The sequence below is a fragment of the Manduca sexta genome, chromosome 1, assembly GCF_014839805.1.
Source record: "Manduca sexta isolate Smith_Timp_Sample1 chromosome 1, JHU_Msex_v1.0, whole genome shotgun sequence".
NCBI lineage: Eukaryota > Metazoa > Arthropoda > Insecta > Lepidoptera > Sphingidae > Manduca > Manduca sexta.
The window spans coordinates 1,602,283-1,629,064 of NC_051115.1; the positions used below are offsets into that span (position 1 = coordinate 1,602,283).

At 39.6% G+C, this 26,782-nt stretch overlaps 2 protein-coding genes across 3 annotated transcripts in view; one reads left to right on the top strand and one right to left on the bottom strand.

Annotated features, from left to right (window-relative positions):
• The window catches only part of LOC115454104 (leishmanolysin-like peptidase), a 103,499-nt gene that overhangs the window by 18,978 nt on the left and 57,739 nt on the right, over positions 1–26,782 (bottom strand). For both annotated transcript variants that reach the window (XM_037436333.1, XM_037436331.1), the window contains exons 3-5: positions 26,204–26,234; positions 25,731–25,813; positions 5,367–5,478 (exon numbers count right to left, since the gene is read on the bottom strand). In XM_037436333.1, coding sequence (XP_037292230.1) covers positions 5,367–5,478; positions 25,731–25,813; positions 26,204–26,234 — 226 coding nt within the window. The remainder of the gene's footprint in view (positions 1–5,366; positions 5,479–25,730; positions 25,814–26,203; positions 26,235–26,782) is intronic.
• LOC115454352 (cyclin-K) lies at positions 7,361–24,337 on the top strand. The gene is made up of 8 exons (XM_037436337.1): positions 7,361–7,490; positions 11,848–12,044; positions 12,814–12,966; positions 18,254–18,400; positions 19,058–19,241; positions 20,141–20,362; positions 21,552–21,687; positions 22,679–24,337. Exons 2-8 carry the CDS (start codon positions 11,850–11,852, stop codon positions 22,809–22,811), a joined length of 1,170 nt encoding a protein of 389 aa, XP_037292234.1. The 5' UTR covers positions 7,361–7,490; positions 11,848–11,849; the 3' UTR covers positions 22,812–24,337.

Below are 26,782 nucleotides of genomic sequence, written 5' to 3' on the forward strand. Positions count from 1 at the left end.
TATTAAGTTATACATATATTTGGAATCAGCGTATTTTCCGTTTACATTATATCCGTCCGGATAGCGACCGTACGCAATGTGTCAAAACCCACCATAGTGGCCCACGTGTGTCGCGTTCCGGGATCAGCCTGTGTATATCTGGTCCCAACTACCGTCATAATTGTTTCGAAAAGATATTGATTATGGAATTCCTTTAAAACAAAATCGTGTTATACACAGCTTTTACCCGCGACTCCGTCCGCGTGAGAGTTTTCCGAGATAAAAGTCCGGCTACATTATCCCAGGATACAGCCTATAACACTCAGAAGTAACGTAACTTCTTATTAGTGAAATAAATTTTAAAATCGGTTCCGTAGTTCCTGAGATTAGCGCGTTCAAACATCTTCAGTTTTATATATTAGTATAGATATATAGTCTATTTTATTTATTTCTTAAATATTCTCTCCAAGGCAATTCTTCTGCGCTTGGTCTCCACTCCAAATGCACGCCCGCACGGCGGGACATTTGTCGCGGCCTGACGCACACAGTTCAGTGTGTACACCTCATGGTTGTAATATTATAATATTTTATGTATTTCTATAGTTGAATTAATTTCTTTCAGCCCTAATTCTCTACCTAAGCCACATCACACGAGGCTTCGTCTTACTAACAGCCAACATCGAAGACATAAAAAAGCTAGCGAGAAAATTCGTCTCCGAATCGTTAACGGAAAAAATAGCCGATTTCATTGCCAAAGCGACTGAACAGATGGTAGCTAACGTTTCAGAGGAAAACGACAGAAACGAAAATCGATATCAAGATATATCGAAGGAGAATAACGCTGTCTACAACGAGGTCAGGCAGAGGAATGAAAAAGAACCACAAAGGTATCACAACAACGAAGAAAAAGGTATAAAAAAAAGTCCAAGAAAACCGAAAAGGGTTTTCAAAGCAAAAAAGGCAATCGAAAAACCTAAAAGACCTGTCAGGGTTAATTTAAAAACACCACAAAAAGACGTAAAAAACATGACTAAAAAGGAACCGGAGAAATCTTATAAATACCCAAAGCAATATTCGTATTCGGTGAACCCGAAAATCAAGAAGCCATTATCAACAGAAATACCACATCTAGATTCGACCATAGGTATAGCAGAAAAGTTCCAATCGGAGAAGGAAATGCCCAAAATTGACGAACCCAAAAACCCAAATCGCTTTCGACTGACAGCAAATTCGAAAGAAACGCTGCCGAACGACTTCGAAGGTCTCCAGAAAGTTCTGACAACTAGAAAGGAGAAGAATGAATTTGATCAATACGATAACACGAAGTATTTGAAAGCTGAATACGTGGCTACAAGCGGGCCTGTGGTTTTACCAAAAATTCCTTCTGAAGATTGGTGGGGTAAAGAGAAGAAGTTTAAAAAGAATAAAGATTGGGATTAAGTGTTATAATCTGACTTCAATAGATTACTGAATTTGGCGTACTTTGTAAATGTTTCTTAAGTTGTATTATTTACCCTGCGGTTTGATTTTAATGATAATTTTTAAATTTGATTTCTTATAGCTATGAAATAGTCAATTTGTTTTATGGACGTTAAAGTTTGAAAATGCTGACGGAAACTCTTCAAAGTTAAATAGGATTTTAAAGTTTTTTTTCTTAGGTTCAGTACAACTTCAATATGCTACCATATAAGAATAATGTTTAATCTTATCTTCAAAGATGCAGAAGGGAACTCCTCAAAATCAAAGAGGATTGTAATTATTATTATTGGATTCAATTAGATCTGTTTTTAAATACAAAATAGCAGAACTAACTTAAATAACTCTTAACAAAATATAAGGTTGACTTCAAAAACCAGTATATAGCGGACAGGAAAAAAAAAACAAAATCGAATAGTTCCTCAGATTAACGCGTTTAAGGCGATACCTCAAGGTCCATTTTCATACATTTTGTTTCACCTTTAATCTGGGTAACTAAACAAGTATTGGTAAGTAAAGAATTTAAATTCACGTCTAGTTAGTGATTAGTTCTCGCAGTTGAAAGAAAAACGTAAAAATAATTAATAATCATGGATATTTCTGCCTTTAAAATTTCGTCATATTAAATTTTAAAGGCTCTTAAGCTTTATAATATACTAGCTTTTGCTTGCGGCTTCGCCTGCGTGAAGGAGTTTTCCGGGATAATTCTTTTATCGACTTATTTGATACGTATTGTTAAAATATGACCAAATCATTATAAATTGTAGCCTATGTGCTATTCTGATGTATAACCAATATTAGTGTAAAGTTTCATCCAAATCCGTTCAGTAGTTTTTTCGTGAAAGAGGAACAAACATACATACATCCATCCTCACAAACTTTCGTATTTATATTATTAGTATGATTAATATAGCCTATAGATAATTAGAAATCAATAGAACACAAGCAACATATTCAATAAACTAACTAACTAACCGCCATTAGCAATAAATGATCTCAAATCATTTTTTCGATCCGTCTCAAAAATGGACCAATCAGAGCAAAGCTTTTTTGACATTACAAATGAGTTTTTTTGATTGGTTCATTCGGAATCGGACTGAAGATTGAGATTCGGATCGTTTATTAAAAACATACACACACACACATCACGCATTTATCTCCGAAGGGGTATGCAGAGGCGCAACCAGGGCACCGACTCGCCAAGTGTGTTCCGTCCCATGTTAGGGGGCGAGCCTATCGCCATATCGGGCACAAATTCCAGACTCCGAGCTGATACTGAGCAGAGATATCCAATATCACTTTGCCCGGCTCGGGATTCGAACCCAGGACATCAGAGCGCTGCCGTACCGCGCATGCAGTACAACTACGCCACCAAGGCAGTCAATGTTAATTAAAAACGTCTGTAAGTAAATATAAAAAATTCTAATAGCAACAAATGACACACCATCGCGTGTTTACCGAATATTGTAGCAATGAACACTCTTAAGGGATTCCCAAAAGTTATTAACCACACCTAAATACATTGTAATTTAAACCTATTATGAATTCATGATAGACTACATTTTCCCGTGACAGCGGCTATGAAATTGCATTCCTGACATAGGAACTAGGGCATGCAATCCGATAATCGATAATCGATAATTTATCGGTTATCGGGCTATTTAAGAGGAACGATAATTATCGGAAAAAATACCGATAAATATCGATTATCGAAATTATCCTCTAATGCCTCTTTTACACTTATTGCAAATAATTTCGCCGAATAACTTGGCTTATAAATATAACTATGCATTATGACAAATGAATATCACTACATAGTATAAAACAAAGTCGCTTTCTCTGTCCCTATGTGTGCTTAAATCTTTAAAACTACGCAACGGATTTTGTGCGGTTTTTTTTAATAGATAGAGTGATTCAAGAGGACGGTTTATATGTATAATAATAACATCCATTAAATAGTGGAGAAATACTGTTATTTTGTTATGTTATACCCGTGCGAAGCCAGAGCGGGCCGCTGTATTTTTATATACAACGTTCACTGTTTTTCTGTAGTGTATTTAGTATCAGCATTGCACCCGTGCGAAGCCGGGGCGGGTCGCTAGTAGTCGAATAAGTCGTTTTTACACACTCGTATCCAGGACTCGTACTCGTCAATTTTTAACTTTGATATAAATCTTTAATAGTACTTATTAGGGACTGCAACAAGATGATTTTCTACTTTCTAAGATAAATAAAACAAAAAGCATATTTGGGGATGACGTATGCGACAGGCAAGTATGTCATTAGGATATATATCGACGGTTGAAAGGCTTAAGCGACATTTTTTATATCGACAATTGAAAAGCTAATTGTCTTAAGCGACATTTTTTATATCGACAATTGAAAAGCTAATTGTCTTAAGCGACATTTTTTATATCGACAATTGAAAAGCTAATTGTCTTAAGCGACATTTTTTATATCGACAATTGAAAAGCTAATTGTCTTAAGCGACATTTGTTCTATGGACGGTTGAAAAGCTAATTATCTTAAGCGACATTTTTTATATCGACAATTGAAAAGCTAATTGTCTTAAGCGACATTTGTTCTATGGACGGTTTTAAAGCCAATTGTCTTAAGCGACATTTACTTGCAACACATTTTATACATATTTAAATTCAGTTCTTTTATCTGTTTTTTTAACCTAGTAAAAAATGTTCGACGGTTTCCTCAATGTTTCCCGTATCTGTACTATAAAACGTTGCTTCCTACCAAATTTCAAGATTCTGAGTTCACGAGAAGTACCCTGTAGATTTTGATTCCCCTGCGAGTTTCCAAAATTTGCGACATAAACGGCCGTATCTTTTGATTGCGTTGGCTTAGAAGTTTGATTTTTTCACAGCTCCAAGGGACAGTAGACCTGAGTATTTGATATAAATTTCAATTTAATACGTCCACGCGTTCCTGAGAAAGAGTCTTCACAGACGGATGGACTATATGTACTTTTTACATTTTTTAGAAACGTCGTGAGAAAAACATAATATAAAATCCGGAAAATATTTTTTCAATGTATAACATTCGCGTAAGCATAATAAATCATTATACCGATGCAGATAGTTAACAGTAGAGGAGCAAATGGTATCGTCTCTCTATGGAAGGGAAGATCTCCAGTAAGGCAGATGTTATCTGACCGTCGACGGCCACTCTGACAGTCCCTAATCGGGCGTGGTATACATATATTATACTGCGTATCGATATATATGTACTACGTACATACTGCGTAAATTCTGTTATCGCAAGTTTTAATCGACTATCGCCATCTAGTGTGATTATTAAGAAATATTTTCTAATTGTCAATATTCAGCAGTTCCAGTGATGATGACGAGATGGCGTTGTATGTTAATTTTACCACAACTTTATAAAAATATAGTCATAATTAAAACTGCCTAGAGCTACAAAACCTAGATCAGACACAGAAATCGCAGGCTATTCCAAACATTTGTATAACTCATTTTCGGTATATTTGTCGCTTAGATATTATTGTCTTTCAAACGACGATACCATAGTTTGTTCGCGGTAAAAAAGACAAAAAGCGCAACGTGCCGCTACGGTACAAAGAGTCTACTTCAAAAACCGAACGTCAAAACATCGGTCCTAAACGAAGAATCGACGAACTTCGGATTTAACTTTACTACCAAATTACTTCTTTAACATTCTGTAGCTTACAGTAGTGGTAGGATCAATTCTCCGTATTTTTTTGAGGAAGCAAAGTAACTTTATCCTCGCAGATGGTTTTAAAAAGAGATGGCGAACCCTTACAAGTTCGTCGAATCCGTCATCGACGAACACTTGGTAGTAACAAAACGTGAAATCCGTCATTCGTAACTACGGTTTTCGTTTCTCGAACTAATCCCTCAAAGCCCTAAACTACTTACATTCAGATGTTTCTCTGGTACCCTCACTTCGCCACACATGGTCTCAGCATTGCACTGGTCTATGCAGTGTGATCTGCCGTCTCTCACGAACACTTGCCTTGTGGGACACTTCCTGGAAAGAAGTTATAAGATAAGAATTGATATTAAGCAAGGCTTAGGCCCTGGTTCATAGTTTTAAAGTAAATGGTATTGATTATTGTGTGTGTTAATACCGAATGTATTGTAAAAAAAAATATGTTCATTTTTTATATTGATAATGACGAGACGAGCTTTCCGTTCGCCTGATGGTAAGCGATACGACCATAAACAGTAGAAACACCAACACATTGCATTACAAAGTATTGTTTGGTATTCCATTGCGCTCACCATCCTGAGACATGAGATGTTGAGCCTTACTCAGTAGTTACACTGGCTACAATGTCTTTCAAACCGCAACGCAATTTTAGCCGAAATTCGATTAGGAATCATCATCATATTATATCCCAGAGCTTGGATATATTTATAATCAACCTGCGGGAATTCATAGAAATGGCTCATAAATGTCGAAGTCGGTGCTTTCCGGCGTTTTTGCCATGCCTATTGTAATCAAATCTAACAGCTCATGTGATAGGACCCTTTCGTTTAATTTTATCTGTGGTGCTTACTGGCTTATCTAGTTGTAAACGTCCCTATCCTTGAGGTTCCAACGCCTCCTTAGTTCATTATTTTGTCTCCCGCTTTGCTATGGAGTGAAGTGGACAATTAATATATCCAACTTCCTATCTTTCTATTTGATTAATTTCGTTGCGGGATAATGACACATTAGTGTTCCCTGAGACTCGGCGAGCTTCACTGCTCGGTGTCATACAATGCCACTGCTGATCCTGCCTTACAGGAGTTGTAGTGGTGGGTAGGGCGAGAAAGTCTCTTGTAAATGGCTCATAGATGTATTGAACCAATTGTTAAGATTAAGTCTGTATAACATCGCATTAGTATTAACTGCTATCTATATCTATACTTATAATAAATCTGTAGAGAGGTCAATTCTGTACATGAAATATATTTCCAAAATAACTATCAGGGGGTGATTAGGGATCGACACTGATGCCAAAAATGCAATTTGTAAAATTTTTGTCTGTCTGTCTGTCTGTATAACCGTTATAGAAACAAAAACTACTCGACGGATTTTAACGAAACTTGGTACAATTATTTGTCATACTCCTGTGCTGGTTATAGTATACATTTCATCACGCTACAATTAATAGGAGCAGAGCAGTGAAGGGAAATGTTGGGAAAACGGGAGAAGTTACTCCATTTTTTAAGCTTCCGTCGCGTGTGCAACCTTAATGGTTAAAGCTACACAGAAATCATGTATGACGGAAATATTCTCCTTAAAATTATGTCAAAAATATCCCACGACAGCACATGTCTATCTTTTATGGTTGACTCACAATAACACGTGTAACTCCCGATAGCTTAGCAGTTCGAAGCTTTCTCATTATATTTGTCTACTCTTACGTTTATAACACTCTCAGTCATCCCTAATTAAAAAAGTTAACATTATTAAATATTCCATAAAAAAGAATCATAGAAATCGGTATAGAAACACCAAAGTTATACATGAAATACGCTAATAATAAGCCATCATGCGTGAATACTGAATCATGCTATAAGGATTATTTTTGTATATATATATAAGGTCGCGAACGCACAGGCAGGCGGCTTACTTGGCACCTAGAGGCTAGCGAATCACCTAGCGAGTAGCTTCGTAAAACGAACATTCTCGAACGTTCGTGACCGGCTCCATTTTTGAAGTCCGAAATGCACGCGGGCGAAGCTGCGGGCGGAAGCTAGTGTATAAATATGTATATATAAATAAATAGATCATTGTGAGGAAAGATTGTATCTATACTCCCTGGATTTCACGCCTCTGTCAGCGCTAATATTTATCGGAGTGTGAACAGACGTTAAACAATAACAAAGAAAATAATGTGGAACTGTAATAAAGGTTCATTATCATTTCCAAATGATAGGTATATCTTATCTGATTAACTATCGCGTACTCTGCTAGACATTCAGTATCGTATTTCTGAGTGTTGACGTAATATGTGAAATGTGTTTATTGCCAAGGATTTTGTAGATCAGGTATTTATAATTTGTCCCGAAATTGTTAAGGGTTTGGCTACAGACAGGCACACACACACACACATATTAAAACACTAAAATTTACATCACTACATAGTATAAAATAAAGTCGCTTTCTCTGTCCCTATGTCCCTTTGCATGCTTAAATCTTTAAAACTACGCAACAGATTTTGATGCGGTTTTTTTTTAATAGATAGAGTGATTCAAGAGAAAGTTTTATATGTTAAATAGTGGAGAAATACTTTTAGTTTGTTATGTTATACCCGTGCGAAGCCAGAGCGGGTCGCTATGTTTTTATATACAACGTTCACAGTTTTTCTGTAGTGTATTTAGTATCAGCATTGCACCCGTGCGAAGCCGGGGCGGGTCGCTAGTAACCAATAAAAAAGTCTAGTAGTTGTTTAAATAAAATTAAATATAATATGTACATGCATGTAACAAATACCTATTATAAGAAGTTAATTGTATAGTTTCTCTCTCTCTTGAAGCTTTTCCGTGCCCGACAGGGTCCACGATTATGACACGTGTATTGAAATGTAACATCTTATGTATAAAATGATTGTGGAATTCAATAAACTTTGAATTTGAATTTGACTTCACATTTTCTAAATTGTGTGGAATTGTGGTGTTATTCTCAAAGTGATGGAAAATTTAAATGTAATTTAGTACGTCAATATTATAAAATGTAGTGCGGGTTGACATACTTCACATAATCTATTATAGATTCTTACGATGTTTTCGTTTGCTGTTTTTTTTATTGCTTTGAATGACGAGACGAGCTTGCCGTTCGCCTAATGGTAAGCGATACCCGTAAACAGTAGAAACACCAACACCATGAATTACAATTGTTTGGTATTCCACTGCGCTCGCCATCCTGAGACGTCTTATGTTCAGTAATTACACTGGCTACAATGTCCTTCAACTTGAAACACAACAGTGACTACACACTGCTTGATAGAAATAGACATTGCGGTGGTTAACCCAGACGGACTCTCAGATATGAGAGACATACTCTTTTTTTTTTTTGTTTTCGCGCAGAAAGTGCCTTATTACTACCGCCCAGCCTTCGTGGGGGGCGACTGAGCGGTTATGCTGGGGTAACCGTGCCTTACGGCCCGGCGTTGAGCCGCCCGGATTTGATGGTGACCTTCGCGCGACCGCCGGGCCGAGTCCCTAACCCTATATACAACTTAACCTATGCACGGCCTACCAGCTAAAACTCCGCGGTGGCCCTCTTCGGCGCATTAGGGACGGCTGCGGGCTTCCTCTGACGTTGAAGTGTCTAGTCTGCGACCGCAGCCGCCCCTGCGCGGTGCCGCCTTGCGGCCCGTCTCCTATGGGGGGGGGGGGGGGGCTCAGAAGCCCCCGCGCACCGAAGGACGCCCTCGGCGTCTACGGCAGTGTGAGGCCAACAGCATACTGCCGTCCATCCCGGGGGTCAACCGAAAGATGTGCAAAAATGCACAAAAACACACTAGGGCGGACAGACCCCCCCCCCGCCTGCTGCCCGTCGACGACCCCCTTCGTAGCCCCTATTAGTCGCCTCTTACGACAGGCAGGGGATACCGAGGTGGAATTCTCCAAACGCCCCCATTCCACAGGGCGGGGTGAGAGACATACTACCAGTAACCATGAAATCATTAACTAACAGATACACACGTAACTTCGAGTGACTTGTTTATCCTTTAAATCTTTGTTTTCGCACTCCATTCCTAATTAGGCTTTCGTAGATAATGTAATATTTATATTTGAACGTATGTATAGTCTACCAACTCGCACTAGGCCAGCGTGGTGGACTAAACGCAAACAATTAACATTTCGTCTTCGATTAAATGTTTTGTGTAGTTTTTATTTTTTATAATGGATATACCAGCATTAATATTCGAAATAGTTTTAATTATAATATAATAATAATAATATCAGCCCTGTATTATATACTTGCTCACTGCTGAGCACGGGCCTCCTCTACTACTGAGAGGGATTAGGCCTTAGTCCACCACGCTGGCCTAGTGCGGATTGGTAGACTTCACACACCCTCGAAATTCCTATAGAGAACTTCTCAGGTATGCCAGGTTTCCTCACGATGTTTTCTTTCACCGTTAAAGCAAGCTATAATTCACAAAGAATACACACATAATTTATTAGAAAAATCAGAGGTGTGTGCCCTTGGGATTTGAACCTGCGGACATTCGTCTCGGCAGTCCGTTCCACAACCAACTAGGCTATCGCCGCTTCAATAGTTTTAATTACGTCTAAATAAAATTACGTCAGTAGCGAAGGATGTAATTTTCTGTGAGCGAACCCGATATATATGTATTAATACACATAAATACGTTCTGCAAGTCTTTCTAATGAGAATTAGATTTTACATAAATAAAGAAACATGTAAAGGAAAAAATAATTCTGAAAAATGTAAATATGTACTTTAACAACATACTTAAGCGAATTTACTATTATTATCAAGGAATTTTTACTTATCGAAATACTTTAAATTACGTATACATTTTTTTTTATTGCACTGAATGACGAGACGAGCTTGCCGTTAGCCTGATGGTAAGCGATACGATCCATAAACAGTAGAAACATCAACACCTTGAATTACAATTGTTTGGTATTCCACTGCGCTCGCCTGAGACATGAGATGTTAAGTCTTTATGTCCAGTAGTTACACTGACTACAATTTCCTTCAAATCGGAACACAACAGTGACTACACACTGCTGCTTGACAGAAATAGACATTGCGGTGGTACCTACCCAGGCGGACTCTCACATATGATCTACCAGAATCATTATTCATGTTGTGGCACAGCAAGTTATGTCTAATATACAACAACAAAATACGACAGACAACGACAAATACATGATAGCGTAGTTGGGAATGCGATGGTCTGCCAAGAGAATTTCCACAGGTTCAAAACCCAAACACTTCTGACTTTTCGAAATGTATTTTCAATTATTGTTCAGTTTAACGGTGAAGGAAAACATCGTGAGGAAACCTGCACACCATAGGGCTATATAGAAATTTTGAGAGTGTGTGAATTCTGCCCACTCTGCAGCGTGGTGGACTATGATCTAATCCCTCTCAGTAGTAGAGGAGGCCCGTGCAGTGGGACAAGTATATAATAAGTGATCATACCTAATAAGTTCTCTATAGGAATTTTGAGGGTGTGTGAAGTCTGCCCGCACTACAGCGTGGTGGACTAAGGCCTAATCTCTCAGTAGTGAAGGAGGCCCGTGCAGTGGGAGAGTATATAATACAGGGCTGATATTATTATTATTGAAAATAGCTAGTCGCAATTATGACTGATAGGTGACCACTCAGAAATGTTTCTTATCTGTTACGGTCGTCTTATCTTGTGGATATAATGTATTGGTAAAGTAAATAAACAAATGTTTAGTTTATTTTATAATTCTTACATGTGGCGTAGAGGAGGTTGAAAATTAAAATTAAGGTAAATAATAACTGGTGATATACAGGGTCATTTTGAGCTTGCGTTACTAAATGAAACCACATACTCGTCTTCACCTTAGCTGACATTGTGCCAAAAATCATCCATTAATAACGAATATTTTCACCAAAAATCCTGATTTTAGTTTTTTAATTTTTATTATCATTTTGTAGTTTAATGCGAATATGGTGTGCGTAAGTTTATTTCTGACTGAAAGTGCGATGTTGCTGCGAATTCTCTTAGAGTAGTAGTAGTAGCATTAGGGCGTGTAAAATTAAAATTACTTTTTATTTATATTGTTATATTTTAACATTTTAATTTTGTACTACAGATTGTTTCTCGTATTTTATTCTTAATTAACTTAGTCATTAGTAATTTTGATATCTTAAGTGAATTGGACTCATATGAACGTTGTGCATGTCTGTTAGAAATATAAATGCTAGCTAATAAGGGTATAATTATTGTCAATTTCAATGTAAGTGTTTATATTGTTGATATGCCTTATAAATAAATAAATAAATAAATATTTTATTCGAAACTTAAACTTTTTTGTTTTACATATACGGCTCAAGTAACTTATTGTTAAGTTTACTTCAAAGTAAATAAGTATGTGGTTTCATTTAGTAACGCTATATCAAAATGACTAGGCATTTTATATTCGCCCGGATAGCGACTACCATACACAAGGTGTTAAAACCCGCCATAGTGGCCCACGTGTGTCGCGTTCCGGGATCAGCCTGTGTATCCCGTTCCAACCGGCATAATTGTATCGACTGACAATCATCACTTATCCGGCGCAGTTTGGTCACTGCTGAGTACGAATAAAAAACAATTGGGGTTTGTGTCCGATGTTGGTACCAGGGGTAACAAATCAAATAACTAAAACCAATATCTCTTCTTGCTTCCAGCAATGCAAGCCTCGTCAAGTTGGAGTCGGTACCAGGGGTACCCGTACGTCAACCCTCATTTCACTGACGCGCCCACTTCAAATCCAGGGCAGACCTCACGCTGGGCCAACTTGCCCAGGAGGCCACAGAGTGGTGACCTTGGCAGGCCTGATGCAGTCTATGTGCCAGAGCAAGTCGCAACTGCCCCGCCAGTGGAGGTATGTATAGCTCGACGAAGCAATAAATGTAAGAAATTATTGCTAGCAATGATTGCACTTGATTACAACACCCACTTACGCCTTTTATGTAAGAGGTGCAACTTACATATTCCGTCCCATGATGTGATAGGGGGCGAGCCTATCGCCCTATCTGATACTAAGAAGCAAACTCAATATCACTGCCCGACCCGGCGATCGACTCCGAGACCTCACTACAGTCGCCATAGTGACCCGCGTAAGTGTCGCGTTCCGGGATCAGCCTATGTATATCAGGTTCCAACAGGCATAATTGTGTCGACTGAGGGGTAATCATCTCTCGTCAGTCGACATTCTCTTGCCATTATACAATGGGGTCACTTTGCCCTGCAAATGTGGCGGTACAATCAGTGCATACACCGCCATCTCGTCAACATCGTCGGAACTGCGAGATGATCGATGCATTGACACTATAGTGATATCATACAGCAATCACGCTAGATGGCGATAGACGATACTGGCTTGCGATAGCAGAATTTGCGCAACGCAGTATATATACCACCTCCGAATAGGAACCGCCGGAGGACCGCGGCCGGTCACAAACATTTGCCTGACTGAGTATCTTCCCCTTCCATAGAGGAACGTATCCATCTGTTCCTTTACAGTGGCGTCAACCTTTACGCCGCTAAACACGTATAGAAATAATTTGAACGGCATTACCTTTATCATGGTGCAGTAAAAAAAATCTGTGTGCTATGACAAATTTGTTTACGCATACGCTTCCTCTTTTCAGAGGAGGGAAGAAACGCCTTCTAGTACAACGGTAACGCTGCCGCAAAAGCCCGAGCCCGACGAGAACCCAGTGGTGTATATAGATCTTCCAGAGGAGGACGGGAGTGGTGTCTCAGAACATAGAGAGGAGAGGCAGGAACCGGTCCGGGTTGAGGTGAGTTAAAGCATGACGGTGGTACGACTGATGGAACGATATCGCCCATAAACAGTGGCAACAACCCTACAGAACTATAAATCTACAAGCTGACTCGACAGACGTTGTCCTGTCTTAACCATGTACGCACGCGCGCATTTTGTCGATCGCTGACAGTTATTGCAAACCACTGACACTTATGTATAATTAATATTGTCGTTAAGTTTTCTTCTAATTTTCCCCACAATTTTATGATTTTTTTCTTTCATAAGAACTGTGGTGTATGTACCTACGTATTGTAGTTATGTGGCTGCGCCCCGCTCCTACTGTCATGCATTAAACAGTTTGTCATTAGCAAGCAATCGTTTCACTTGTCTCTCCGTTCGGCTACGCAACATTGGCGACGAGTACCCACATAATAAAAAAAAAAATAGTAAAATGACCTTTTGCGGAATTTTGCCTAATTTCGACCATTGTATTCAAGATTGGAAGCCGTGTAAAAACCGAATCATACAATGGTTCATAGCGAACAATATTACGGATATATCGGACCCTACAGGGACGAAGAGGCGTGCAGTGCTACTGACAACACTCACGGACGGGACCTACAAGCTCGCTGCGGATCTCGCCTTGCCTAAAGAATTGCAGGAATTGCCCTATGAAGACATCATATCACTCTTAGATGCCCATTTCACGCCTAAACGAAATGGGTTTGGTGAGCGGCATAAATTCCATACAGCGACCCAGCAACCAGGTGAAAGTCACCAGCAATGGGCGGCAAGGCTTCGGGGACTATCGGCGGACTGTGGATTCAGTAACATAGAAGAGGCGTTACGAGATCGTTTCGTCATTGGGTTGCTAATAGGTCCCGAGAGGGATAAGCTGTTCGCTCAGTCAACGGAGTCGTTAACCCTGGCGAAAGCAGTGGAAATTGCAGACAGTGTTCGGTGCGCTCGGGCCGGCGCGACCGCCTCGGCGACTACCGGTCAGCAAGTCGATCAGCTGTTCAAGATTACGCAAGGTCGTAATCGCGAAGATTGTAGCGGTTCCATCACGGAAAATTGTGCAGTGTGTGGTCGTACAAATCACAAAAGTGCTCAGTGTCGTTTTGCTAAATTTAAATGCAATAAGTGCAACAAAAAAGGGCATTTACGTAAAATGTGCAAAAATGTGAATCACATGGGGTAGTTGATGTGGATGCAGGCGACGATGGTAAGTGTTATAATATTCGGACATTGCGCGGCGAGCCCATGACGGTATGCGTGTTTGTAGGCAATATAGGTATTCAATTTGAAATTGATAGCGGATCCGCGGTAACCGTCATTAATGAAAACACTTATAAAAGATATTTTAGTAATTTTAAAGTTTCGAAATCCGATAAACAACTTCTATCTTACACAGGTAACCAAATGAAATCTATTGGGGTCATTCAGTTACCATTAACGTACTTGCGGGAAACTCATAAACTCGAAGTGTATGTTGTCCGCGACGGCGGGCCACCGTTATTAGGCAGGGACTTTTTATCATTATTTAAGTTGCAGTTGTTACCGTGTAATTTCCTTAACACTTCCATTACAGTAGTCAACGAACTCCAAACCCAATTCCCTCAATTATTTTCAGACAAGCTAGGGAAATTTAATAAATACCAAGTGAAATTACAATTAAAAGATAACGCCAAACCGGTTTTCTTTAAAGCCCGTCCCATCGCATTTGCGCTGCGGGATAAAATAGACATAGAAATTGATAGGTTAGTCGGCTTAGGAATCTTAAAGCCTACAGACCACGCAGAGTATGCATCACCCATAGTCCCTGTGTTGAAGCGGAATGGTACGATTAGGCTGTGTGTAGATTATTCATGTTCTATAAACAAGCATTTAATTGTAGAACAATACCCGCTGCCAACCATCCATGAGTTGTTTTCTAAATTGCACGGAGGCTTACAATTTTCAAAATTAGATCTTTCTATGGCCTACAATCAATTTGTGCTAGACGAGGAGTCGCAACGTTTGACCTGTATTAATACCCACCGCGGATTGTTTAAGTACACGCGCATGGTATTTGGTTTAGCGAGCGCGCCTGCTATCTTTCAAAAGGCGATGGATACGATTTTATCCGGGTTGGACGGAGTGTTATGTTTGCTTGACGACATTTTAGTAACAGCCGATAGTACTGAATTGCATTTAAAAGACTGCAAATAGTTCTACAAAGACTGCAAAATGCGGGTCTGGTGTTACAGAAAGAAAAATGTGTTTTCTTTCAAAATGAAATCAGTTATCTAGGGTATGTGATAGATAGACATGGTCTGAAGAAATCCGGCGATAAAGTTAAAGCGATATTAGATGCCCCGGCGCCAAGCGATATACATAAGTTGCAATCATTTTTAGGGCTTGTTAACTATTACCGAAACTTTGTTCCCAGCGCTTCAAGTATACTTAGTCCCTTATATGACCTGCTGAAAAAAGGAACCAAATGGTCTTGGCATAAATTACATAATGATGCTTTTTGCAGGATAAAATCCATACTGGCGTCGGATCAAGTACTGGCTCATTACGATCCTGACGCGCAAATTATTTTGACGGTCGATGCATCCCCGTATGGGTTAGGTGCAATCTTGTCGCAAAAATGCGAGGATGGTACAGAACGGCCTATTTCGTTCGCTTCTCGGACATTAAACGCGGCCGAGAAACGATATTCGCAAATTCAAAAGAAGCCACAGCAATTATCTTCGGGGTGAGACGATTTCACCAGTATTTATATGGCAGATCCCGCCCATTTGTTTTAAGAACGGATCATAAACCGCTTATTGTTATATTCGGGCCATATCGGGGTATACCAGAGATATCAGCGAACCGTCTACAAAGGTACGCAATGTTCCTTAGCGCATATAACTATACAATTGAATATATACGTAGCGGAAACAACTGTGCTGATTTTTTGTCTCGTGCTTACTTGCCTGTCACTGGTACACTATCTCAGGCGACCTCCGTGCATAGGGAGGAAAGAATACATGGTGCCGATATCGAAGATCGCGCGTCATATGTTAATTTCGTAATCGACGGAACCTCACTGATTACTATAGAAGTTCTACGGGACGAAACCAAGAAAGATATGGTTTTGAATAAAGTTATTAAATATATTTCAAAGGGCTGGCCAAAAAAAGTAGGTAGCTTGCAAATTAAACCTTATCACATGTGCCGAACGCAGCTTTCCTGTGAAAATGGCTGTGTGATGCGTGGGCATAAAATAGTAATTCCGGAGAGGCTTCGTCACAAAATCTTACCGGAGCTCCATAAGTCACACTTAGGGATTGTAAAAACTAAAGCGGAGGCCCGGTCGCGTTTTTGGTTTCCCGGGATAGATAGTGAAATAGAAAAAATGATTGGCGCATGTAGTATATGCACTCAATTGCGTCCGACGCCACCCCGCGCCCCTTTGGCCCCCTGGCCTTTCCCTCCCCAACCCTTTTATCGTGTTCATATAGATTTACTGGGCCCTATAAACAATCGCAACTATCTAGTCATTGTTGATGCATACTCTAAGTGGGTGGAAGTTTACGATATGGGTAACACGACTACTTCATATTCCGTACTCGACAAAATATACGACTTTATGTCGCGTTTTGGTGTGCCACATACAATAGTCAGTGATAATGGGCTGGTTTTCGTGTCACAAGAATTTCAAAAGTTTTGTTTATCCAATGGAATTTCACACATAACGTCACCAGCATATCATCCCGCTAGCAACGGTCAAGCCGAAAGCTACGTGAAAATTGTCAAAAAAGGTATTAAATGTAGTCTTTTAAGTACAAACAGCAGCAGGGATGGCAAACGTATGTTACTAAAATATCTTTTTGACTACCGGAATTCAATACATTCGGTTACCGGGGTTTCACCGTCTCAACTTGTTTTTGGAAAAAACCTCCGATCACATTTAGATTTGATTAACCCTATAAAAACAGCGTCGCCGGCTTCCACATCGCTTACTCATAATGTGAAATCTAAACAGTGTTTACAGAGTAGAAATTATGGCGGGAAAAATAATCAAACTTTCGTTAGTGGGGATCAAATATTGTATAAAAAATTAAAAACATGAATACATTTTGTTGGCGTAATGGTACAGTTTTAAAACGCTTAGGTAAAGTTATGTACCTAGTGAAAGACAATTTGTCACTCGCACATATAAAGAAACACAAAAATCAATTAGTACTATATAGATATGGTATTGAAATGTGTGATCGCATTTCCAAACCTGAGTACGTTGACTTACAAGACGGGAACGACGTGGAGGACGGAAGCAGCCAACGAGTTGAGGCGGAGGGGGAGACGAGTGGCAGCCCTCGACCAGAAACACAAGAAACATCGAGTCCAGAGCCTGGCCTCGACGAGGCCGCCTCGACTACCGAGGCAACCAGTCAGACCAACTACGACAACAATAGTAATTCGCCGTCAGAGGATCCTACCGTTCCAGAAGAACCTTTAACGTCCTCAAGACATACGTCTAGGCTCTTGCGGAATATTCCGACAATAGATTATAAGAGATTTTTCTAGGGGTATTAGATAGTAATATTATATTGTAGTTAATATAGTAAATTGAAGTTTCGGGAACTGTTGGGGAGGGAATGTGGTGTATGTACCTACGTATTGTAGTTATGTGGCTGCGCCCCGCTCCTACTGTCATGCATTAAACAGTTTGTCATTAGCAAGCAATCGTTTCACTTGTCTCTCCGTTCGGCTACGCAACAAGAACCTTCTGACAATAACAAACACAACAAAAAAGAATTGTGAAATCGGTCTAGCCGTTCACGCGTGATGGCGTGACCAAGGTAAATAGGGATTCATTTATATATATATAGATACACATTATAAAACAAAGTCCTTTTTTTCTGTCTATGTATGTTATCGATTTTCTCCAAATCTACTGAACGGATTTTTATGAAATTTGGTACGGAGATAGTTTCAGACCCTGGAAAATATGTAGCGGGACTTTTATCCCAAAAACTCCTTCACGCGGGCGAAGCGCGAGCAAAAGCAAGTTCTAATAAAAAATAATATTATACTGTGCCACTGCTGCTAGAGCCTCCTCTACTACTGAGAGGGATTAGGCCTTGGTCCACCACGCCTTGTTCGCATAGCCTTATAAGTTACGAGTTTAAAATATAGTTTACGCCCGATTCTCAGACCTAACGATACACAAAAAAATCATAATAATCGGTCAAGTCGTTTCGATGGAGTTTGTAGACGTTGTGACGCGAGAATTTTATATATTAGATTGCGCAGTAGACATATCTCACTAAATCATTCCTGTCCAGCGTGAAGAACCCTCAGCCAGCTCCTCTAGACCACAGCTGCCGTGCAAACCGGATCCTAGCGCGAATCCAGTGGTGTATATAGACCTCATGGTGGACGAAAGAAGTGAAGTCTTGCAAAGGGAAACGACTGAACCTCAATATGTACAGGTATGTAATATCTCTGTATTATGGGGACGTCCATTAATCACGTGAGGCTCGAAGGAGCGGAAGGGATCGGAAATAAAATCACGAAATAACATAAGGAGGGGGGGGGGGGAGAGTAGGTTAATTAACGAAATTTTTAAATTCATATTTAAAATAGTACTTCATCATAAATCTATCGGAAAAAGAATTTCACGCAATAAATAAACCTTTGATTATTGGTGGAAAGGGAAGCTGTCAAATTACAGTAATAGTAAAATGTGACGTCACCAATTGCCCCCGGCCATAACGCTGCGTGAGTGAGAAAAGGACAGCGCGATAGCCCCATCACGTTTACTCACAATATTTCAAATATGAATAACTGCTTTTCCAACCAATTTTGTTGCTGATTCCACAGAAGAATTTCTTTTTCGTATTATTTTCGGTTACACATAAAATAAACTAAATCAAACCTAGGAAACTATTGTTCCGACAGTCGAGGAGTAATCATCGTGTCAGTCGACATTCTATTGGAGCCCACTCCACTTACCATCAGATGCAGTGAGGTCACTTTGTTGTGCCAGGCGGTAAACCCACCTTTCCCATTACCCTCAATCGACAATAACACTGGATATACAAAAGACTGACTCCGTTCCGCTCACATAGATCAATATTTATTTCCAGGAAACAATCTTCTTCGACCCTTTTGAGAATAAAAGGATAGACATTGCAAGAGCGAACACAGTGAGGTCTAATAACTCCTTGAACTCGGAGTCAGACGTGGAGATTGCCGACACTCCAGTGAGGGTCCCACCGCCGCGGCCGCAGAGGCCTAGGGTCCTGGAGCTGCCTGGGTCCAGTGCCTCTGGTAGGTAACAGATAGGTTTTTATTGCTTTGAATGACAAGACGAGCTTGCCGTTCGCCTGATGATAAGCGATACGATCCATAAACAGTAGAAACACCAACACCTTGAATTACAAAGTATTGTTTGGTATTCCATTGCGCTCGCCATCCTGAGACATGATAAGTCTCATTATATCCAGTAGTTACACTGACTACAATGTCCTTCAAACCTGAAGACAACAGTGACTACACACTGCTTGACAGAAATAGACATTGCGGTGGTATCTACCCAGGCGGACTCTCACATGTAAGAGAACTACTACCAGTAAGTTATTTACACACTTTCTATATAAAAATGTATAAAGGTGGACTGAATGCCGACGACATTTCCCATATCCAACTTTTGGCTGCGACAGAGATGAAACAATATAGGTGTAAAAAATAATAATTTAATATGGAAAGTAAAAATACTAAAAATAATACAACATAAATTCTTAATTCTGAAATTCTACCGCGTTGAGGTACTGGGTTCGAATACCGTGTGAAGACAAAAATATTTGAGTTTTTCCATAAAAATTACTCAATCGCAGCTCGAGTCAGGAAGTTGGCGGTGTGATACCTCCGTGCCTCGGAAAGCACGTAAAGCCGTTGGTCCTGCGCCTGATCTCTCCAGTCATATCGTCGTCTCACCGGACTATGAGAAAGATCAGAGAGTGCTTGTGTATTGCACACACTTGTGCACTATAATATCTCCTGCGTCTGATCATCGTTGAGATTGGCCAGCAGCCGAAATTCGACTAGGAGAGATTTGTTAAAATGAGCTAGAAATGGGTGTGATTACTCTCTGATTCCCTCGCTAATTGTCCACGCACACATCATAACAATGACGTCACCATCATCTGTATAACAATTATCTTCCCCAGGTTCAACAGCAACACCCCCCATCTCCTTTATATCGTCACCAGGATCTGATTCGTACACCAGGCCGATTCCAGAGTCAAATCTGCCCCCAACGTTACCTATATCGGGGTTCCCAGAACCACCACCAGCGTACACTGAGTATGACATGCGGAACCCCACGCCAACCCCAACAGTGGTGGGCCAGCCTACGCCACAACCGCCACGAACCCAGGTTATTGTGCCAGGTATGGTCTTTCAGATTCTAGATGTCTTCTTTGGATTTGTATAAAAAACAGCGGATATCACGTCTTTATTCCCGAAGAGGTAGGAAGGGGTTCAAACTGAGCACTATTTGTTTTTTTTTATTGCTTCGAATGACGAGACGAGTATGCCGTTCACCTGATGGTAAACGATAGGACCGCCCATAAACAGAAGAAACGCCAACACCTTGAATTATAAAGTATTGTTTGGTATAACACTGCGCTCGCCATCCTGAGACATGAGATGTTAAGTCTTATGTCCAGTAGTTACACTGGCTACAATGTCCTCCAAACCGGAACACAACAGTGACTACATATTGCTGAATGGCGGCTAAAATAGACATTGTGGTGGTACCTACCCAGGAGGACTCTCGCATATGAGAGACCTACCACCGGTGACCTACTTTTCCTGTCCCATGATGTGATGGGCGAGTCTATCGCCATATCGGGCATAAATTCCAAACTCTTGACAGTGAGCAGAGAAATACATTATCACTGTCCGAACTGAGATTCGAATTGAATCTCAGCTAATGCAGCCATGTTATCATAACGTTTTAATTTGGGCAAATGGTTTGTATCAAGTTATAATTTAGTGGCACGAAAAATTGACCCTTCTGCATCAGATGATAAGAGTGAGGTCCAATAGAATGTCGACTGACGAGAGATGATTACCCCTCAGTCGACACAATTATGCTGGAACCGGATATACACAGGCTGATCCCGGAACGTAGCACACTTACCTGGGATTTATTTTACCTTATTTTGTTATTTTAAGAGTGTGACTTTGTTGTCTACTATTATTTTTACATTTAAGCCTCGAGCAAAAACTATTAAGCTATACAAATGTAGGATTTCTATAGAATCTCATTATCATTAGAACGATTTGCAGAGAGCATTTCTGCAATAGTACCTATATGTTATGTCGGTTTCCCTCTCAGTAATCTTCACCTTTCGCCACTAATAAGTCTTTTCTATTAATAAAAATCCGCATGTCGGTCGCTTCCTGATACAAACTACAGCCGACCGTTACAAGCACTCCCAACCCCACCCCGCGGCCCCGCACACGTCCCGCTCGTTCCATGCAACAGCGCGAGCGGTGTGCTTGATCTATCAATTCCGCGTTTTTTAATTGTTATTATTATTTTTATGTTTAATCATAATTAACTTTTTCCAGGACCACCCGTAGGCATTCCAAACTTGGACCGAAAATATCTCATATGCCACCACTGCGGGATGCAAGTCCACACTTTAGTTGTTAAAGAAGTGGGAATGATCACTCACCTGTGTGCTCTATTTTGTCTGTTAATTTGGTAAGTAATCATATTTTTTGCTTTGAATGACGAGACGAGCATACCGTTTGCCTGATGGTAATACGACTGCCCATAAATAGTAGAAACACTTATACCAAATTACAAAGTACTGTTTGGTATTCAACTGCGCTCGCCTGAGACATGAGATGTTAAGTCTCATATGTCCAGTAGTTACACTGGCTTCAATGTCCTTTAATTATTTATTAAGTTTGCCATCAGACTTAACACTACGATTACAATTATTAAAATATTAAAACTTATAGCTTTAATGTAAGCCAAAGAAAAATCATTCATTCGTTCTTTCATTCATTATTTTGTTCAATCATTCATCCATTCATCCATTCATTCATTCATTCGTTAGGCGGCAAAATATGTAACCATTCCCGAGGCAATTCTTGTGCGCTCGGTCTCCACATTTGTCGCGGCCCTTCACACACAGTTAAGTGTGTATACCTCATGGTTCCTCACGAAAATTTCTTCTCCTATATCTCTATCCATCGTAAAGAGGATTCCATCCTTCCGCCAAATTATACACTTCTAACTCTTCTCCGGGCCTCTGCAGTCGCTAGGGGATTCCATTCATTCGCAACTTTCCCTTAATGTCGACTGCAAAAAACCTCTCGGATATACAAGGCATGCGATAACCTAGTTGGGTGTGTAACGGACTGCGGAGACGAATGTCCGCAGGTTCAAATCCCAAGGGCACACACCTCTGACTTTTCTAAAAATGATGTGTGTATTCTTTGTGAATTATCGCTCACTTTAACGGTGAAGAAAAACATCTTGAGGAAACCTGCATCTGAGAAATTCTCTATAAGAAATTTTCGAAGGTGTGTGAAGTCTACCAACCCGCACTAGGCCAGCGTGGTGGACTAAGGCCTACTCCCTCTTAGTAAAAGAGGCCCGTGCCCAGCAGTGGGACAGTATATAATACAGGGCTGATATTATATATTCTTATAAAAGGCATAAATGTGATGTTTTATCATTCCAGCATGCTCCCAATCGTTGTGATGATATACTACATGGACTGCTTGAAGAACAGGAATCATTTCTGCCCAAACTGCTACAAGGTGATAGCATACGAACTACCCATGAACGCGAAGAAAGTGATGTACGTACCATAACCGGGGCAAGGATTTCTGAAGGACTTACAGCAAAGAATATTCTCGAACATGAGATAAATGTAATTTTTCATTTTGTTTCTACTAAAATTGTCTGCCGTTTCAGTGAACAATGTTAATATTATGGGTCCTTTCATATATTACGTCTGAGAGGGTCAACGTGGGCCATCATGTCACATGGGGTTAGGGGTCATAAGTCTTAATCTTAAATAGGTGTTACGTCACAAGTTAAGAAGGGGAGGAGTCTAAGAAGTGTAACATTCTTTTCATGACGTCACATGACAAAATATTCAGTATTAACACACAGAACATTATTTGTAAACAAAAAAAATAGTCTATCTCTGGCCATACACGCTCGCTCCCTTAGAACTAAGGCGACCGAACTCAAAAAGATAATTTGTAATGAATAAAATAGATTTGAAAACAATGTAGAAGGCAGTGAATTGGGTTGTCGTCGGAAGAGAGAATCCCTTCTATCTATAATTTTTCTCGTTGAAGAGGTAATATTTCTCCTGACTATGAAGGCTGCAGTCTTCGAAACGTCGGGAGAAAATTATAATACAAAAACTTCGATAAATTCCGAAAAATAGTTTTATTACAATGTCTAACATGCGCGTAAACATATGAAATTATTAAATAAATAAAAACATGTCAAAAAATCTCTGCGCTGATTGGACCATTTTCGCGACGGATAGAAAAAGAGATTGGGATCGTTTATTGAAAACGGCGGATAGTTAAATGGATAAGCATTTGAAGAAAAATGTTTGAAATACTATATTTATAACCATGTTTAGTAATGTGTTATACGGATTTATTGTAATATATTCATTTGACATTGCGTTACTAAATGAAATCACATACTTATCTTGAAAATAACACTACAATAAATAACTCGGACCGTAGATGTAAAATAAAACACTGTAATTTTCGAACAAAATAAATATTAAAAAGTAATTTTAGTTTACGCGCCCTAATGCCATTACTACTCTAAGATAATTCATCGCCGCAACATCATACTTTCAGTCAGAAATACACTCACATGCAATATTTCAACCAAAACTATAAAAAGATAAAAATAAAACCGGTATTTTTGTTATAAAATATTCTTTATTAATTAATATTTTTTGGCACAATAACATAGGTGGTGTGGTTTCATTTAATAACGTAATGCCAATGACCCTGTATAATTCACTTAAGCACTTGAACATAGCGTTAAAGTTACTTGACCTAATAATATGTAAAGTCGCAGCGCAGTCGAAACAGAGGCGAAAGATAAAAAAGCCCTAAACGAATTTAAATTTCGTCGAATGACATAAAAGATAAAAGAAAAATAATATATGCGTGATTCTCCGTTTCGACGAGGTGTCGACTCTGTTTCGACTGTGAGTGAACTGATCAACTTTCGAACTATGTGCACCATATAAAAATCTATAATAATATTTATATTTTTGATACAATTTGTAACTTTCTTTGTAATATATCATTGCTGATTACAACACCATGATCTTTAATAAATAATATAAAAAAGACAGTTTTTTTTTATTTTTCTCTTTTATAAGGACACTGCAGTAACCTCACTGCACCTGATGGTAAGTGGAGTGGGGTCAAGTAGAAGGTCGACTGACGAGAGATGATTACCCCTCAGTCGAAACAATTATGCCGGCCTTTTATTTAAATAATAAAAGGCGATAATTCAAAAAGAATACGCACATAATTTCAGAAAAGTCTGAAGAGTGTGCCCTTGCATCTTGTCACACGGACATTTCAAACGCGACTTATTACCTATTATATAACTTTTTTAGCACAAATTTGTTCCTGATGTCCCGTCTTTAACTAACTGTACTGTTTTGTTTCATGTCTTTGATTAAATATATGTCGGAGTGAACACTGTTTACTTGGTTATTTTTTTACATGACTGGTAAAGTATCACCGGTGTATATTTATTTTCCAGACAGTTATTCAATTATTGAAACACTTCTTTGCTTCACTAACAATTTACTGCATAGTAACACTAGCGGAATACCCAGGGTGCTCGGTTCGAGCGTCGAAACAAGACTGCTGAAGACTTCTACAAGACTCGTACAAGACTGAGCTCCGGTTTTTTTTTTTTTAGGACTGACTATACGTTTGTTAGCCTGGCAGGGCCGGCTTTTACAAGCACACCGGACTTTAGAGCTCTCGTCGTTCAGCCGGTCCTTATATTGACAGCCGTCAACCTCCCTCCTTTTCTAATACTTCATCGATGTAATGATAGATGGCGTCAGTATCGCTTCGGAAATTCACCAATTCAACGAATAACGATGTGCTGCGGCGACATATATTTAATTTTATTTTATGTCCCAGTATAGGCAGTCGAGCTAGCGAGCTAGCGGCCCACCTGATGGCAAGCGGCCATGCCAGAAACTCAGACAAGCCGCTGCAGGGCTACAATACTCTTCTATTTTAATATTTCAAACCTATTTTCAAAATTGTAAGTCCGCCATTGAAGGTAAACAAGCTGACCCTAAGATATTTTTATTACATAGATACGTTGTCCGAGTTTTTTACTGGCAAGACAAAAGCAAGGTAATTGCCCGACATTCACTTAGTCAACCTCCAACCACTGTCGCGGCTAGTCGGCTTACAAACTTTTTGTATTTTTTTAAATATTTTGCCTTCCTGTGTTCTAGACGATGTACAAATTATACTCCAACTGTGAATGAGTATACACTATTAAATTTATTTTTTAACTAATAAATGCATTTTGTTCGAATGTAATGGCCACGGCGGTCGACGCTCGGGCCCATTCGGGCACACTCGGGCCGTATCAATGCGAGCTGCTAGGGCTGTACAGGTATGTGACTATAGTAAATACTGCGCTGTTTTTATGTGCAATTTTGTTAGTCTATGACGCATCTATTTGTAAAACGTCATTGATCTTACCTATTTAATTTGATAGGCCCTCCAGTCTTCCTCACTTTCAGCGCTTGCTCCCAAAATTTTACGGCTTCAGGGAGAATTGTGTCCTGGAAAATATTGATAAATTAAATTATATTATTTCTTTTTACATGATAGCAGTTGGAAGTGGAACAGACTGCCGAGACGAATGGTTTGCTGGTGGTAGGATATACTTTATATCCGCCCAGATAGCGACCGCACACAAGGTGTTAAAACCCGCCATAGTGGCCCACGTGTGTCGCGTTCCAGGATCAGCCTGAGTTTCGGTTCCAACAGACATAATTGTGTCGACTGAGGGGTAATCATCTCTCGTCAGTCGACATTCTATTGGACCCAACTCTTTACCATCAGGTGGAGCGGGGTAACTGGCTGCCCGTACAAAAAAAAGTAGTTCATTCAACGCATAATCATTTTCTCCCTATTAAAAATATGAAATATAATTCTAAAAAAATACTTACATTAATCATTAAAAACTTCTCCGATTCTAACCTGAAACAAAAAACCCAAAAATTAATTATTGCATAAAAACAACCATCGCTAGACTTAAGAATGGAACAGACTTTGGTGACCAAACATAACAATTCAATGTTACATGTGTATTTGTGAATTATCGCTTGCTTTAACTGTGAAGGAAAACATCGTGAGGAAACCTGCATACCTGAATTCTTAAGAATTTTAAAGGTATGAAGTCTTGGCACTACAACGTGGTGGACTAAGCTAACCCCTCTCAATATAGGCCCAGAAGTAGGACAGTGTATTGTGTTTAAAGAAGGGAAGGCTAACTTTCTGAAAATTGGAATATTTCTCCCTCCCTCACACCCGCCACTACAACTCCTGTAAGGATCAGCAGTGGCATTGTATGACACCGAGCGGTGAAGCTCGCCGAGTCTCAGCGAACACTAATCCGTCATTATCCCGCGAAATTAATCAAATAGAAAGATAAGGAGTTGGAAATATTAATTGTCCACTTCCCTCCATAGCAAAACGGGGACAAAATAATAAACTAAGGAGGCGTTTTAACCTCAAGGATAGGAGTT